At 39.2% G+C, this 16,287-nt stretch overlaps 2 protein-coding genes across 3 annotated transcripts; both read right to left on the bottom strand.

Moving 5' to 3' along the window:
• Positions 1–1,054: 1,054 nt before the first annotated feature.
• On the bottom strand, positions 1,055–8,273 carry LOC131301625 (phosphoinositide phospholipase C 2-like). Its single transcript, XM_058327997.1, has 9 exons — positions 7,873–8,273; positions 6,126–6,322; positions 4,962–5,097; positions 4,638–4,883; positions 4,309–4,544; positions 3,434–3,551; positions 2,691–2,843; positions 2,440–2,526; positions 1,055–1,492 (listed from the first exon to the last, which is right to left on the bottom strand). The coding sequence occupies exons 1-9, from the start codon at positions 8,173–8,175 to the stop codon at positions 1,199–1,201; spliced, it is 1,770 nt and encodes a 589-aa protein (XP_058183980.1). The 5' UTR covers positions 8,176–8,273; the 3' UTR covers positions 1,055–1,198.
• A 1,778-nt stretch (positions 8,274–10,051) lies between these two features.
• On the bottom strand, positions 10,052–14,502 carry LOC131301627 (GDSL esterase/lipase WDL1). Of its 2 annotated transcripts, XM_058328000.1 has the most exons (6): positions 14,077–14,502; positions 12,903–12,980; positions 12,143–12,283; positions 11,909–11,985; positions 11,680–11,829; positions 10,052–10,591 (listed from the first exon to the last, which is right to left on the bottom strand). In XM_058328000.1, the coding sequence occupies exons 1-6, from the start codon at positions 14,185–14,187 to the stop codon at positions 10,378–10,380; spliced, it is 771 nt and encodes a 256-aa protein (XP_058183983.1). In that variant the 5' UTR covers positions 14,188–14,502; the 3' UTR covers positions 10,052–10,377. The 2 variants fall into 2 exon arrangements, with proteins under 2 accessions (XP_058183983.1, XP_058183985.1); XM_058328002.1 differs by lacking the exon at positions 12,903–12,980 and having other exon boundaries at positions 14,077–14,273.
• Positions 14,503–16,287: the final 1,785 nt, after the last annotated feature.

The following is a 16,287-nucleotide window of genomic DNA, read 5'->3' as shown; positions in this document are numbered from 1 at the left end:
ACTTTCCATACGTATATAGTCCAAATATAATCTTCTGCACATGCATAACAGCATTAAGACAACAATTTGTACAGGTCGAGTTGAGGTAGCCCATGGGTGTGAAAGAAGTCCAACACCAACCACTGTGGTCCAAGTTCTTGATAGATAGAATATTCAAGAAAGAATGCACGTTGGGGCAGGGATTAGGATGAGAGGAATTTGACTTCCAAATTCCAAAAAAGCAGTCAGTTAGGTAATGCCAAGAAAAGGGAAAAAGCGTAGGAAAAGATAGAGAGATGGGGAGGGCTGAGGCAGGTGGGTGGATATCTTGAAATTAGCGCTTGTAGGATTTTGATATGAGGTTGTTGTAGTTTCGTGCACTGGGTACGCCCCATTTTTTCACGGGACAAAGATTTGAACACACTCCTCATACAAGTGGTGAAAACAATCCACCGTGGGACTCACTCCGGCTAGGAAGGCAGGGACCGTAACCATATAATTTATTTAGTAAAATGGTGCTCCTAAACTTATGTAATAGGAGTGCTAAATAACAATCAATGAGTCACATCTTAGTTTTTGGAAAGCGATAATTCGATAATAATGGCAATAAAAGCATGGCCCCAACATTGCTTCCTATACATTATTCTGCACACAAAAGCATGACTCCAACATTGCACATGGATAGAACAACTTTCTCAATAAAAGGGGAAAAAAAAATGGATAGACTAACAACTCAGCACTCATTTCCCAAAGGGCTATCAGCATATCGTCTACCCTTTGTCATATGAATTTACTTTTATGAAAAATAAAAAATGATTTAAAGATTCTAACATAAGGTTTCAATAACAGCTTACATCTCACAACAGTTACAGGATAGAAGGGCACTGGCAGGCATTTTATTTCTGTAAATGTTAAACAAGACACAACGAACTCAAGTATTTGCACACATCTTCTCGTACCCAGAACATCGAAGATGAAACATAAAGGTAATAAAAAGAAAGAAAGATTTAAAAAAAAAAAGAAGTAGAAAACAAAACTATATGCTCAAAGTTACGGCTAAACAAATTCCAAGCAGTTTCTAACGACAAATATAGATTGCAGTGGGTAGCAGAAGATAGGATAACCGCAGACGTTTTATTTCTTTATACATAGTACACACAACAAGCTTTAGTATTCACACAAACTTCTTATAGCCAAATCAAAAAAGGAGGGGAATGTATCAAACAAATTCAAAGCGCATAAGAATCTTTACAGATTTGTACCTTTCCCCCTTGCGACTATGGAGTGGAACAGCTCGAATTCCACTTCTCAGCTCGGTTACTGGTAGGCATGTTTGGCCTCCAAAGTCATCCTTTTCGGATATGTCATACTCATGAACTTCAACCCTAAGCAGAGCCAATTCTGGAACTGTTAAAGGGAACTCAAACTCCTCGTTCCAAGCTGGTATCCAGTTGTCCTCTAGGGTTTTTGTCTTTTTCATTACAGTGTCCGCAGGAACTCCAGCAATTCCAACCTGCACACAAATGGAGTATAAGCCCTCTCAGATACCCATACAACCTCATTATAAACTCATAAAGATTCTGACTCTTAGGTTAGGAGAATTGTCTCTACTCCAGCTGACTATTTTCATCATTCAGCCACGGAGCTATTAAAAGCTCCAAGACTTGAAAGAGAAAACAGTACCTACTCACATCAACTAGCTCAGCCTATGGTACCTTTCATTCTGGTATGAGGAGTGGGATTGTTCACAGCAATGCCATACATCACAGGTCCTAAGTTGTGATGCGGTGGTCAAATTTTTATAAATGACAGCATAGGCATGTATTATTACAAGAGATAGAAATCCAATTAAGAGAGTAGTACTATTTTTCAATTATTGATGAAAACACATTTTCAAGAGCATGTTGACCACTTTATACTCTCTCTTTTTTGCATTCTACATACTAAATCTCCACTCTCTAGCTTTTTATTTTGTTACATTTTCTATTTTCTTCTGCGAAAAAACTATTAAGAAAAAAGGAAATATTTTGAGATCGGGTTTAGATCGCTGAATTTATCAATTTGGAATGTAGCTATACCATGTTCTGAAACTTGCATCCTAAGAACGTAATTTGATTATTTGATATTGTACCAAAATTTTCTTATAACACAGGGCTCAACATATTATAAAAACATGAACTCTAGTACTAAAAGACATTGAGTGCAGCAATACTATTGCCAACTTGATTGATGCCACCGATCAACAAAAAACTATGGACAGAACACGTGAAATCCCACTTTGGTGAAAGATAAGGTCAGTCTCACTCCACCCATACCCCTTTAGACGGGGACACCACGTAAGATCCTTTCTACATCTCTAAATGGTTCTTATACTTGTAGTGGAGGCCACCATTCATAAGACACAGGCCTGCAACCAGAGATGAGTGTGTAACCAAACCAATTAGATGAGGATCAACTAACCCGTGCATAGAAATCTGGAGGGGAATATGCATCAAAGTGAGTGTGGTGGAAATCAAAATACCATCCTTCACCCATGTAAACATTCACCTGTTAAGCAACCAAAAAAATTCAAATAACATAGAGAATAGACGAAGAACACATACAAAGAAATATATAAGTATAAAGCGTGAAAACAGTAAGGGAACTATCCAAAACTTTTGACGGATGTACAAGGAAACTTTGATTAAAAGCACTGGTAACAGTTGATTCACCTTCAAAGTTGTTTTGACTGGTAATGTAGCTTTAGGGTCAAAGACCTCATTATTTTGACCAATCTTCAACAAGAAATCGGGTTTTTTAACATATCCACAACCGCCATTGGCCTTGAACATTCCATCCATCACCCATAGTGATCTTCCATAGCCCTGTCATAAAAACAGAATTCACTTTTTGGTTATTTGCATCGCTACACTTCCAGTAAACAAATGTCAGAAGTTGAAATCAATCATCCATCCAAGTACAGTTAATATGTAGATCAGTGAGTGCAAGTGAAAATAACTTGTGGTGCAAAATAAGGATGTGGTTAGTCATTAATCCAAGCATTAAAAGATCATGCTGTGAAGGGAGAGAATTCAATGACTTTAGTAGGAGTTTTTCGGATAAGTTTCAGTCTGCTGTCTGCCCAACTTGTGGAAGGATGCAGCTTAGCGTTGCTCTGGCTGAATGTCATGCAAGTTAATATTTCTTGCTACTCATGGGTGTGGTTGCAATATTTTCCTAATAACTCTCTTCTCATTAATGAAAAGAGTCAACCAACAAAGTAGCGATGTAATTCTGTTTCTGTTGGTACTTGGTAACAAAAAATAAACCAGTAACATTTTAACATACATACATCATACAACTACAAGCAAAGTCAGGATCAACATACGAAGCGCATGTACCAAACAACCTTTGCACCAATAATTCTTTGCTTGGAGAGAGAAAGGGGAAGAATATTGTGGGGAAAACACCAAACCTGCATATTAAATGCAACCATCTGAGCCCCATGCATCCACCCAATTAGCGGGTTATAGTTGGATGAGTTAATGCGCATGCCTTTTGGATACACCCTCAATATGTTCCGCTGAGTAAACCTGAAGCAAATCAATTCTCAGAACATGCCCAATTTTCTAAATAAATCATGAAGACAGATGCATTCTCAGCCACACAATCATTAATGAAGTCCCTGTTCAAAACATGAGCTACTGAAGAACTAAGTTCAGGAAAGCACACATCCTCAACTGCTAGCGCAGCAGCATATGGGTGCATGCATGGTGTAGAAGAATGCCAACAAATGTTAGATGCACCAAAGAGAAATATTTAGTGTCATCAAACTAGTGTAACCTCCTTATGATATTACTAGTCTGCTACGGCTAGTGTGACAATGTGTTAAACCTTATAGCCAAACATGACATTAAAAGATCAACTGCAGGGTATTTTGAAAAAGAAATAAAAAATATAATTAGTTTCTTTTAGAGCGGGCTAATTGAAAAATGCTATGACAACAATGGTGAAAGTGAAGTTCTGAAAACTTAAGTGCAAGCAGGTTCCTGACTGAGCCTATGGTGGCCGCCACTGGTAATCTACTACTTGGTTCAAAGTCTATGCATGTTGATCAAAATTAAAATGTAGTACTCCAGCATGCCCTTTGAAGGCATCTTAGCATCCATCAAGATAAGAGCTTCAGATTTCTTAGATCTTTAGAACAAATTTAATTAAGAAATAAAATTTTATTTAGCAAAAGCTGGAGGCTTTTATAGACAAATAAAAACCTCCAGCTTTTATTAAATTGAAGGCAAAACACTTTCATGAATCAGACTTCAAAGCAAAGTCTTGAGAACATTACGTTACCTGACAATCTCTTTTCCATGAGTTATCACAGCCTTTTCAAGCTGTGGCTCACTTAAGCTAAGACGTCTCACTTTATCAGGATCAACTCTCAGCCATTCGTTCAATCCACCCTTCCCCTTCCCAGCATGAATAGCAATCAACTGTTTATACTCTGTTGCTGCAATCTGTTGAGACTTACGATCACCATCATCTGCGTCTTCTTCATCCGGATTATCCATTTCTTCATCCAAGTCATCCTGGAAAAAGGTAACCCAAGAAATTAATGATTGGTCATGCCACTTTATATATAAAAGTAGCAACACAATTTAAGTCTCCAATTCCCCACAAACCTCAGCGTTGCCTGTGCCACCAGCTTTAAAGTCTGGGACTTCTTTCCCCCAGGCTTCTTCATCAGCCGAATCTTTCGCCTTTTGTGATTCATCCACCTTTCCTTTGACCTCTTTTTTCTCAAGGTATTCTTTGGGTGGTTTGGTAGATATAATAACCCTCTTCTTCAGAGACTCTGGTGAAGGGAACTCCTTCAAGCATTCTGAGCCAGGAGAAAATAGAATTTCTCCAAATGTTTGAGTGACCATCTGACAAGAAGTCACAAATGTAGTGAATCAATACCAAAAGAACTGGTTCATATTCTCCACAGAAATGCTTACACCCACCTCAGCCACTTTAGCTTGAAGATCCGGGGTAAGGTGGTCTTCTAGAGTTATTACAACAGGATATTCGGATGCAGTAAAGGCATGCTCTTTAATAGACTTCAAACATTTGATGAGTTCGACTGGAGTGGTCAGCGTCCTACAGCAGTAAAGAGATCACTTGAATGAAATGAGGCCAAGTTATTATTGCTCGGCAATGTCATGTATGAACAAACAAAGGACGTGACTAGACATGGATTTGGCACCATAAAGATGTAAAAAGGATAAAGCCTTGTAAGCTAGGCGGACAATATGGTAATATGGTGGGAATATAGGACCAATTGGTGTGCACAAGCACGCAACATTCATCTAGTATTTGTCCTCTCCCATCCTGTCACTTTTTCTCTTTTAATAATGGTCCTTTTTTCCTTCGTGGAACTGAAACCAGAAACTTGAATTAAGTAAACGAAAATTCCTTCTACTGTCAGTAAGCATAGAGGACGAACCCCCATCAACCAAGACACAAAACAGGAGTAACAAAAGCAGGGACAGACTTGTACAAAACAAAACCACCTTTGATGTTAAGCCTTAGGGACCAACTCTTGGATGAAAGGAAAACATTCATTGTTGCAGCCCATCCCCATCAAGAAAGAAAACATAAGGACCAAAACCCACCCACCCCAAAAAAAAAAAAAAATTCACATCTTCTATGTAAAGAAGAAGCAAAAATGAGAACAAATTTCTGACCTACATGTCTAACACTCTGTTTTACCCGCGAAGAAAAACACCGGCCTATTCAAGATGACGCATCCCATGTGGAGAAAATTCTGGAAGTACCTTGTCTATTTCCAGGTAATGCGCAAGGTTTAGCAGAGTAGAGTGGCATACTGCAAAACAAGAGTTTCATCTACTCCGATTGATTGGAATCAAATTGCTGATCATATTCTAGGTAGAAGAAAGGTCTACACTATCTTGCCCTCATGCCCTCATATAGTACATACTTTCTTGTACTCTTAGCTTCCGCTTCTAGGGTGGCAATCTTTAAAGAACAAGAAGAATGTAAAAGGAAATATGTACACTTAACTTCTGCAATTGTGGAAATTCTACAAGCACAAATCAAAATCACATACTACAATCAGACCAATTCCCTACCAAAATCGATGGCGCCAAGCAAAACAGCAAACATACCTTCCATGAAGGACATCAACACCATCTTTAGCAGAGTTTGGCCAAAGATCCAATTCTATCACCCTAACACCTCTCTGCAATGCATGTATAATAGGCTCATCACTGCAGTCACTATTCAGCTGATTCCCGGTTAGGTACGAGTTATGGCCCGTGTATATAAAATAGTGAGACAACGGAGCTGTCATATCATGATGAACCTGAAAGATTAAGAAATTAGGGGAATCGTCAATCTAACAATTGCCCACTGACCAATGCCTTGAGAGAAAAAAAGTGCTCGGCCCATCTCAGCCGTTGATTTGCGAGATCAACGGCCAAGAGTGGTGGGACAGGCAGGTCGGACAGGGGATCCGATCTCCTGACCAATGAGCTGTGAGCAGAATTTGGTAGCTAAATGACTTACTGATTGCAAATAATTTCCAAACTCCAATTTTATACTAGTACATCATGCTTCCTTTGACTTATTAATGTAACTTTACTAAAATGACTTTCATTTTTATATAAGAATCAGATATTAGTATTTAAAGAGGCAAAGAGGAGTCTGACTTTGTGAGATGCTAATAAGTGAAGTGTTCTAAAGGAAATTGTTGTAGCTTATGAATAGGGCTGCAAACAAGCGGAACCGAGCTTTGACGTGTTCGAGCCTTAGTTGCAGGAACCTTCAATTATGCCCACGTTTCTTCGACGGAAACGCGTTTCCGCGTTCCCGTCGAAGGAAACTCTAAGAAACTCGTCGCAATGACGACGGGAACTCGTTCCTTACCTATACGGGAACTTACACCCAAAAAACGGTTGAGAGACTTATGATTCAAGCTGCAATTGGTATCTTTAAAGTTATTTTGTTCTTGTTGGTGTGCACATTTGATATTAGTCTTCTAGAGTCATACTAATGCCTTTAACTTTTACGCCTACTTAATATGCACAAGAGCTCTATTGTGTTATCATGTGCTACAATAAAAATGTTGAACTATAACTAGAAACTTATAATTTTAATAGTAATATTTTATGTGGTAGAATAATATTTTTATATTGACATTTAACAATATAAAATTCCAAAATATATTTATAATTTTAATAATTTTTCCTAACCGCTTCCAATGGCGTTCCCACACTTCTATGATCATCCGCTCCCCCGTCCCCACTCCCGCTCCCGCTCCCGTCCCCGCTCCCACTTCGTGTAACTAAGGTTCGAGCGCAGGTCATATATTTTTTAGGTGTTCGAGCAAACAAGCCGAGCGTTCATAATCGATAGCCAAGTTACAACTTACTCAAGCTCGTTTACTAAACAATCTTAAAACTCAAGCTCGAGCTTCACTCGTTTACTAACGACCCAAGCCTATAATGAGACAAGTCATGAGCTGCTCACAAACAACAGGGTTCATTTGCAATCCTATTCATAAATAAGGACAAAAATGTCGTGTTTTCATACAAAAAACGGGTTACGGGATCCACACCTTCAAAATTAGAAACTAGTACTATATATACGTAAGTTCAAAAAAAAAAAGAAGCCTAAAATATACATCTATGAGACTCAAGAGCTTAGTCACATACTACTCACCCTCCACTCTCCACTCCCACTGTCAATCCTCGCTCTCGCGAATTTTAATGCTTTGGGAGACGTTTTCACGCGCCCTTCACACCCGCTCTCAATCTCACTCTTGCGAATTTAGTGCTTTCGGGTACATTTGAAAAACGTTTTCACGCTCGCACGCCAGCATATAGTGAGAGAGAGAGAGAGAGAGAGTGTTACCTCAATTTTAGGGGAAAGAGGAGGATTAGTGTCAGCAAAGAGGAATTTGAAGAAGGCGTCGAGATGGAGGCCCCTCCGGTGGAACAAATTGAGGTGTTTCAAGATCCCCTGTGCGTCGCCCACGGTGGAACTCTCTTCCTTCTGGACCTCGATCATGAACCTGTGCAGGTGCTCGGCGTCCATGAGTCCGTTGTTCGAGTACTGATCGAACAATGCCTTGACTTCCGCCGGAGCCTCGGCCGCGGCGAGCTTAAACCGTCGCCGGAAGCACCAGCAGACTTTGTAGGTCTGTCCGGACATCATCAGAGAGAGAGAGAGAGAGGGGTTGGAGGAGGAGTGGAGGACGGAGATCAGAGGTGGATTCGTTGTTGCATAAAGTTAGTTGAGAAGTTTATTGATTGCGCCTGACGTGTTTTGTCAGGTTCCCGAGGAAAAAGGAAAGGGGAAAGGATTGGGTGGGTGGGGCCCAATGCTGTTTATAACTGCCAGCTCAGCTGTTTTTGTATGCGTGTGTATTGCGTGGATGATAACGGTAAATGAAAACGGTAACCGCGGACCCCTGTAGCACCCTAGGAGCAGCCTTGCACGGTACAGAACTTCGTTCGTACTTTCTGTCTCGACAATAAATAGTTTCGATTTTGAGTTAATAAAGGATTAGGCTTCCCTGAAATTGGGTATGCGGTTGGGGTGGCTCAGTTTGCCCCTATTTGGACTTGTACGGTGTCCATTTTGATGATCTAAATTAGTAATTGAAAAAATCAATCTTGTATAAATTCATGCTCATCGAGTATTGATCGAAGAACACATTTCCGTTGAGAATAATGTGCTTAGAGTTGATAAAATCCATTGCAATCCGTTTTTTTCCTCGAGGAAAAATTGTTCTGAATCGAAATAGATCGATATCTGATTTGATGAACTTTATTTTTAACGGGATCGAAGATCTCAACGAATTCTATATAGTGAATTGTTTATACTCCCTCGGTCTAGATTTAATAGTCTTTTTTTGGAGTTCTTGTCATTTTTTAATCGATTATATCTTTCAATTTATAATATTTTACGTGATTTTGAAAACATTATATTATAGAACTAATCGAGATTTATCAAACAAGATTCATATTCGATATGAAATTCATTACGAATTCATAGATATAACCCATTTTTTAGCAGGTTAGAATAGAATTAGGAACAATTAAATCCGGACAGAGGGCATCGTAACATTATCGTATACGAGTCCCAAAATGGGCAAACTGCACCATGCGTTCAGTTATCCCAACTGCCGGGAAGGCCGCTACCTTTTTCTAATGAAACACGTTTTAGCCGCGGAAAATATACTCCTACCGCTACCGACAGAGATTTCGTGATGGGTAAATTATACTGATCTTCCCTGAGGTTTCTGGTGATCACAGTAACAACCCAAAGGTTACCCCCTTAAACTTTATTACTATGTCTCTTTGGTTCTGGTAGATCTACCTGGAGCATTTTACCTTTGCTTTAGAGCGACTCTAAAATGAGTTCTATTGAAGACTACCAACAAGAAAATAAGCTATAATACATGTTTGTTAACTTAGAAGGTTCAGGTTAGTTTACGTGCAACTCAACTAATTCTTGGGCTATGACGGCTCTTAAAAAAAAAAACTACTAGTAATTTCTAAGAATTCAATTTTCACGATCCACTAGCCGGGAGTCCAATTAAAGCCGTGGTAAAATTCTCTGAGAACTCCATAAGAGTTGATAACATATAAGAGGTTTTTAATAAGAACATTTAGGAGAAAGCAAAACCTTAATCTCAAGTTTTATCCATCGGCAAACCCCTTGGGTAATGATGATGAAAGAGATTTTGACCTTCTTGAAAGATTTGTTTTGATTCAAAAGATTATTCCATGCCGCTTCCTTATCTTGGAAAAGATTTTGACCCCGTTGAGAGATCTGTTTGGTATTCCTAAAATGGCTCAGCAATATGCTTGCTCTGTACTTTTGGTTCTTCGGAGCAAATTTTCTCAAAACTCTTGGGCACATTCTCTGATAAATTTTCTCTCTCTTTCAACTCATTACTCTGAAAAACCTCTCTCAAAATCCAAACTGAACTGGGAGCATTTTTTTAACTTTTCAAAGAGGATAATAGAGAGAGGGTGGAGAGAAGTGAAAGGGCAAACCACGTAGTACTTAGGTAATAAGATCCTGATTCCAACCCCACAGATTCATTCAATAATCAAGCCTAAAAACTTAAACCCTCGATATTACATAAGCAAACCATTTTTATCAATACTACAACTAATCCAACATGTCACTTGAATTTGAACTGCAGTTATTGTAATAAAAATGACAAATTACAGCACCTTTGACACTTTATCAAGTAACTAACATGCAAAAAAGAGCAGGAGGGGATCCCTACAAATCTTTGAATCAATTGAAGAAAATCACACAAAATTCACCAGAAACGAGCCAATTCCGAATGGGTTGTGTAAACCAACGAGGCCAAAGCAGTTGAGGAAATTTCGTCATAGCCTAATCCCACTGTATTTCCCTGTGGAAGGTCCATTCCGATGGATTTATAGTCGTTTTCCCGTCGGAAGCAACAAGGTCATAAGGTGAATTTTCCCCGTATTCTGTGGGCATGGACTTCCAATGAAAACATGGCTCCCACTCTGCTTCCTTGAGCACCTTGAGTATCTCCTCCGCAACTACTTTGCTCCCCTCAGCAGATAAATGCACCCCGTCCCTGGAGAGGAAGCAAAAATCAATGGGAAAATGACAAACAAATCTCACACACAAATGATGATAGTAGTTTCCGTCATTTGGCAGCTTTTAGGCTGTGTTCGATAGCGGATTTATGGTACTATTTCTGGAGGTAAAAGCAAAAGTACCCCACACATCCCTCCATAAAACTCAACCAAAAATGACCCTAACAAGTCTATTGTTCTAACTTCTAACCAGTGGCAGTGTCATGTGTATCACCTACTATGTAGAAGATGGTCACAATTCAGACCGATAGAAGAGTGATCAACTAGAGTTGCACCGTGATTTCACCTTTTATCTCTCACTTGAAGAAGATGAATAATAAATCTAAGAATTTTCTCACAATTGGCTCACAAACTATTGTTTTCCCACAATAGTTTCTGTTATTGTTCCACGCATTCAGCATCTCAATCTGCGTATACTTGTCAAGATAACTGTCCTGGAATGACAGACAGTCTAAACATTTGACAAGTTGAGTACCAGTAAAAGATGTGATTGTAATATCAAAAATGTGGTTGCACTATGCAAATGAGTCATAACGTTGGCTGTAACTGCAGCTAGAAGTTTTATTGGGGAGAAAAGTATCCAATTTTGTCCTTGATTACAAGAACAAAGTGAGAATTCAAACCATGTATATGTCATGCATAATTGAGAATACTCTTGCTACATAAAACACGGCGAGAAATGACTTGCAACCATTTCAAAGCCTTTCATCTTTAGCACAGCTTTGTGAAAGCTGATCTCGGTATGCATAGAAAAAGCACAGGCAAGACTTACAAATCTGTAATGAGATTTCAGCATTTCTGGGTGCTGTCCATGTTATTACTTCAGATTGCTTACACCATCGAAGTAGTCATCTTTCACTTTTCCAATTTGAATATGTAACAATGTACTCTCTCTTACAAGTTACAAATTTGAAATGATAAAAGATTGTGGAAGTTGCAGTACAATGTAAGAAACTTTCAGGCATTCTTGTAAACCTCAGTAAGCAGTTTATATGTCATTGGGTGAATTTGACGCTTGAGGTCTAAGCACTGTATAAGAAAATCAAAATATGCATAACAAACTTACGTAAAGCAAGCAGTCAACCAATCATCTCGTCTCTGCATTGCAGTCCAAAGATCAACCACCTTCAGGCCCATCTCCTCGCACAACTCTACACAAGCTTCTGAGTAACTTCGGCATAACTCATTTGTCCGGACTAGCTCGCTAAAGTATTTACTATTTTCAAGATAACACTAAATTAGAAGATAATCCCAGAAGGGGACCAAAGAAGCAATTCGGATATGCATTTGAGCACCTTGTGTTTTCCCGAACTTTGGCCTCGTTGACTGGTGGACAGCTGAGAAAAATAATGCGTGTTGTGTCTGAAAGGCTCTGATGTTCAGATAGAGGGTTAGCATGTACATCAAACATAACCTTCAAATAGAAAAGGACCAGCCAAATTGTTTAAGGGCTGTGAAAACTCAAGCAAGTCATGATTATGAAATCCCTTTGGGTTCTACCATACAAGGAAACATTATCAAGCAGGTACCTTGATATGAAGTGCAATCTTTCTCATGTTTTCTTTGTATTCAGGAAGTGGAACATGTGGGCCCAGGCCAGATGAGTGAGGTCCCATTGAATCATTGCCACCGAAGTAGATGATCACCAGAGAAGGCTGAGAAGCTGCATCCTACAATCAAAGAAACACAATGCCGTATCAGAGCCAACTATTTAAGGGTGGTCAATAACTATCCAATTGACGAAACAGGTACCAATCAAGTGAAGCAAATCATCGTCACATTTCAATACCAAGTACACAGAGCGTTGTGACGGTGTAATCTAACTTACCAAGTTTTACAGCATTTACCAAATCAACGCAAATTCTGCAGTTCGTATAAATTCTCAGGTCTAAACCCTGGAGGAATTTCATTTCAATACCGAATATACTAAGCATATGTAACAGTGTAACCTAATTTTCCAAGTTTTGTAGGATATATTATCACTAAAGCATTTAGCAAACCATTGCAAATTCAGCTATGTATAAATTTTCTCATGTCTGAACCTCGAAGGAATTTCTGGAGAAGAGGTGCATCATAAGATAAATAAAAACAAGACAAATATGCACATATACGTTGTCGCTACCTAAACGAACTGAGGCATGAAAAATCCGATACTAAATCCGTTTTTAGTCCTTAAAAGCAAGCAACACCACCATACCGCACTCCCTACGTGGCACTTGTCAAGTTTCAAATGCAAAACTGTATCCAAAAGCACGATTTTATTGCCAGATGAAAGATATATATAAATACCTTTGGAAAGACTTCATTGAGAACCTGCAGTGCACGTCGTGAATTCCAGCCATAGTATCCTCGCAACACTATGTCTGCCTATACCATAAGGAAAGACAATGTGCAACAAGAATGAAGACAAAACACAGAAGAACACAATGCGGCATAAGACTGAAGAGAAAACTCAGAAGAACAGCAACATAATCCAAAGGAATGACAATGTGGCGTTAGAATGAAGAGCAAACACAGAAGAACAGCAACATAATCTACCACTGCATTGATCAGGAATAATTACGAGAATGACATGGAACAATCCATGTTAAGTGCGCAAGGACGAGACATTCAATTTCCCTTTAGTTTCAGACACAAGTAGTAATACGCATAGTCAAAAATAACATTGAGAACTGCAAATGGCTCACTCAAGAGAGTATTATAATTCCGGATCATTTTTTCCCCCCTTTTATGGATAAGCGGATCATTTTGTTTGTTGTGATGTGTTTGGTCTTTTTCATCTGAATCAAGCATTACAGCTGCGTTGAACACCGAACAAAGCCGGCCTTGACTAAAGCTCGAGGCACAATTTAGGGGCCCCATACCTCAGTAGCTCTTATAAGAGCATCTCCAATCCAATACTCTATTTGAGAGTATCAAAATAGTCTATTTTATTCAAAAAGTGATTTTAGAGGAAATCACTATTCATATTTACTCCGACCACAAATCTTCTATTTATTCATAAAGTGATTTTAGAGAAGATCCTCCGTATTTTCTCCCATCCTCTAAATATGGAGGATCAAAATCCCATCCTCTCAAATAGAGGAGGCTTGAGAGGATGGGTTGGAGAAGTTCTATACTCTCAAATGGAGGAATAGAGCATGGGTTGGAGATGCTCTAATACTTCAACAAAAAAGGCCACATCTTCGGTCTTCGTTTTAGACCCCTGTTTGACCTAGTCGATCAATATTGTCTAATTTGCTAAATTATGGTGTAAACAGCCCCGAAAAGTCCGGGCTGGCTAAATCATAACAATAACCCACGCCCCAGTAACGTAATTCAGAACAAATGTGACACAAATAAGGATCAATCAATCTACCTCCACACCAAAATTAACTCCAACACTTGAATTCTCCTAATCTCCGAAGATCAAAAAGAAAAAAAAAAAAAGAATAACCGAGAGAGAGTGAGTGAGGATAGTTACTTTGCGAGAGTAAACGTCAGCGAGAATGGCACCCCAACCGCCATTGCTGAAACTGAGCTGAACGATCGACGATCCGAATAGAACGAACTGAGGCCTTTTCGGTCCGACCATGTCTCGTCTCTCACAAAAAAGAAAAAATCACCACTGGTAGCAGCAGCAGGTGCGTGTATGTATACTGTGGGAGAGAGAGAGGGTAGTACCACAAGTAGCTTGGGTGTATTAAATGGTACAGTACCGTAGCCAACAACAAAAAGCCTCCATCGCCAACTGTCTCAAAAAGCTCCGATATTAATGCGGACACTGACTCGATCAATTCCGGAGAGAGAGAGAGAGAGAGAGGTTGGAGTATAACGGTCCCTCGAAATAGAGAGAGAGAGAGAGGTTGGAGCATAACGGTCCCTCGAAATTGCCGGTTTCTGTAATGTCCGTCCAGAATAGCCCTCAAAAGGTCGAAAATCTCAAAAGAATCCGCTCTTGGGCAGAGACTAGGAGAGATTTTTCGGTGCAGGGTGCGTATATCTAATTTGGTATCCGTTTGGCATATTCAGATCGTTTAATACACTTTTGAACAATTCGGAATAAAATCATTTATCTTCTCTCACCCCAACACTTTCTTTTTTTTTCTCTCTCCAAATCCGATCCGTCTAAAAACGTAATGAACGGCTTGGATGCACCGAGTGGGCACCACGTGATACCCACCCTGCATTGAAAAATTTCCCAGAGTAGAGAGAGAAACTTTAACTATATGATGAAACAGGGATAGGAGGGGTGGTGGTGTCCCCCTCCGGTCCGTTTTCAATTTTTTCGGTCATTTCTCAAGCATACTTTGATGATTGGCTCTGTTCATTTGTAGAGCTCAGTGAAAACATTAATCTTGCAAAAATCATGTTTGTTAGATTAGACTTTAATAGACGCATGATCGGCAAACGTGAAAATTGAAAGAAAAACAAAAATTGGGTTCCGATTTAATGTGTTTTTGGATCCAGTTTTTGTTTTTCTTCAATTTTCACATGTGGCGATCATGTATCTAATAAAATCGGATGAACATGGTTATTTGCAAGATTAATATTCTCACTGATCTCTACAAAATGAATAGAGCCGATCATCAAATTGTGCTCGAAAAATGGCCAGAAATTTGAAAACGGAAAGGAGGGAAACACCACCACCCCTCCTATCCTAGTTTCATATAAAAGTTTCTCGAGAGGAATTAGGTGAGGGAGGGCATACCTGAGAGGGTGAAAGGATGTTTGTTTTCTCATTGCAGTAACTGACGTGGCATTGGGTTTGTCGATGTCCGTAAATCTTTGGTTTATGGAACAGCCGTGAATAAATTTATCTAATTAAAAACAATTGTGGTGCACAATCACTAAAGCTGTATGACATGGAACAATCTTTGATTAGGAGAATTCAAGCTGCACAATATTTGGTTTATAGAAGAGCCGTAAATAAGTTTATCGATTTTGGAAAATGATTTTAGCACTTCCTTTTTATTCATTAGCACTCTTTTCTTTTCTTTTTTTGTCTTTATTAACGGGGAATAATTACGAGAATGACATGGAACAATCCATGTTAAGTGCGCAACGACGAGACATTCAATTTCCCTTTAGTTTCAGACACAAGTAGTAATACGCATAGTCAAAAATAACATTGAGAACAACAAATGGCTCACTCAAGAGAGAATTACAATTCCGGATCATTTTTTTTTTCCCTTTTTGGATAAGCAGATCATTTTGTTTGTTGTGAGGCGTTTGGTCCTTTTTATGTGAATCAAGCATTACAGCTGCATTGAACACCGAACAAAGCAGGCTTTGAGCTAAAGATTGTGGCACGATTTAGGGGCCCCATACCTCAGTACCTCATATAATACTTCAACAAAAAAGGCCACAACTTTAGTCTTCGTTTTAGGCCCCCGAAAAGTCCGAATTGGCTTTGCGATTATGGAAACAAATTTCGGCATTCAAAACCTAGCTAAATCATAACAATAAACCACGCCCCAGTAACGTAATTCAGAACAAATGTGACACAAATAAGGATCAATCAATCTACACTCCACACCAAAATTAACTCCAACACTTGAATTCTCCTAATCTCCGAAGATCAAAAAGATAAAAAGGAAAGAAAAAAAACGAGAGAGAGTGAGTGAGGATAGTTACTTTGCGAGAGTAAACGTCAGCGAGAATGGCACCCCAACCGCCGTTGCTGAAACTGAGC

The sequence above is a fragment of the Rhododendron vialii genome, chromosome 9a, assembly GCF_030253575.1.
Source record: "Rhododendron vialii isolate Sample 1 chromosome 9a, ASM3025357v1".
Lineage (NCBI taxonomy): Eukaryota > Viridiplantae > Streptophyta > Magnoliopsida > Ericales > Ericaceae > Rhododendron > Rhododendron vialii.
Note: the sequence above shows the minus strand (reverse complement) of the source record. Positions and strands in the feature narration are given on the sequence as shown.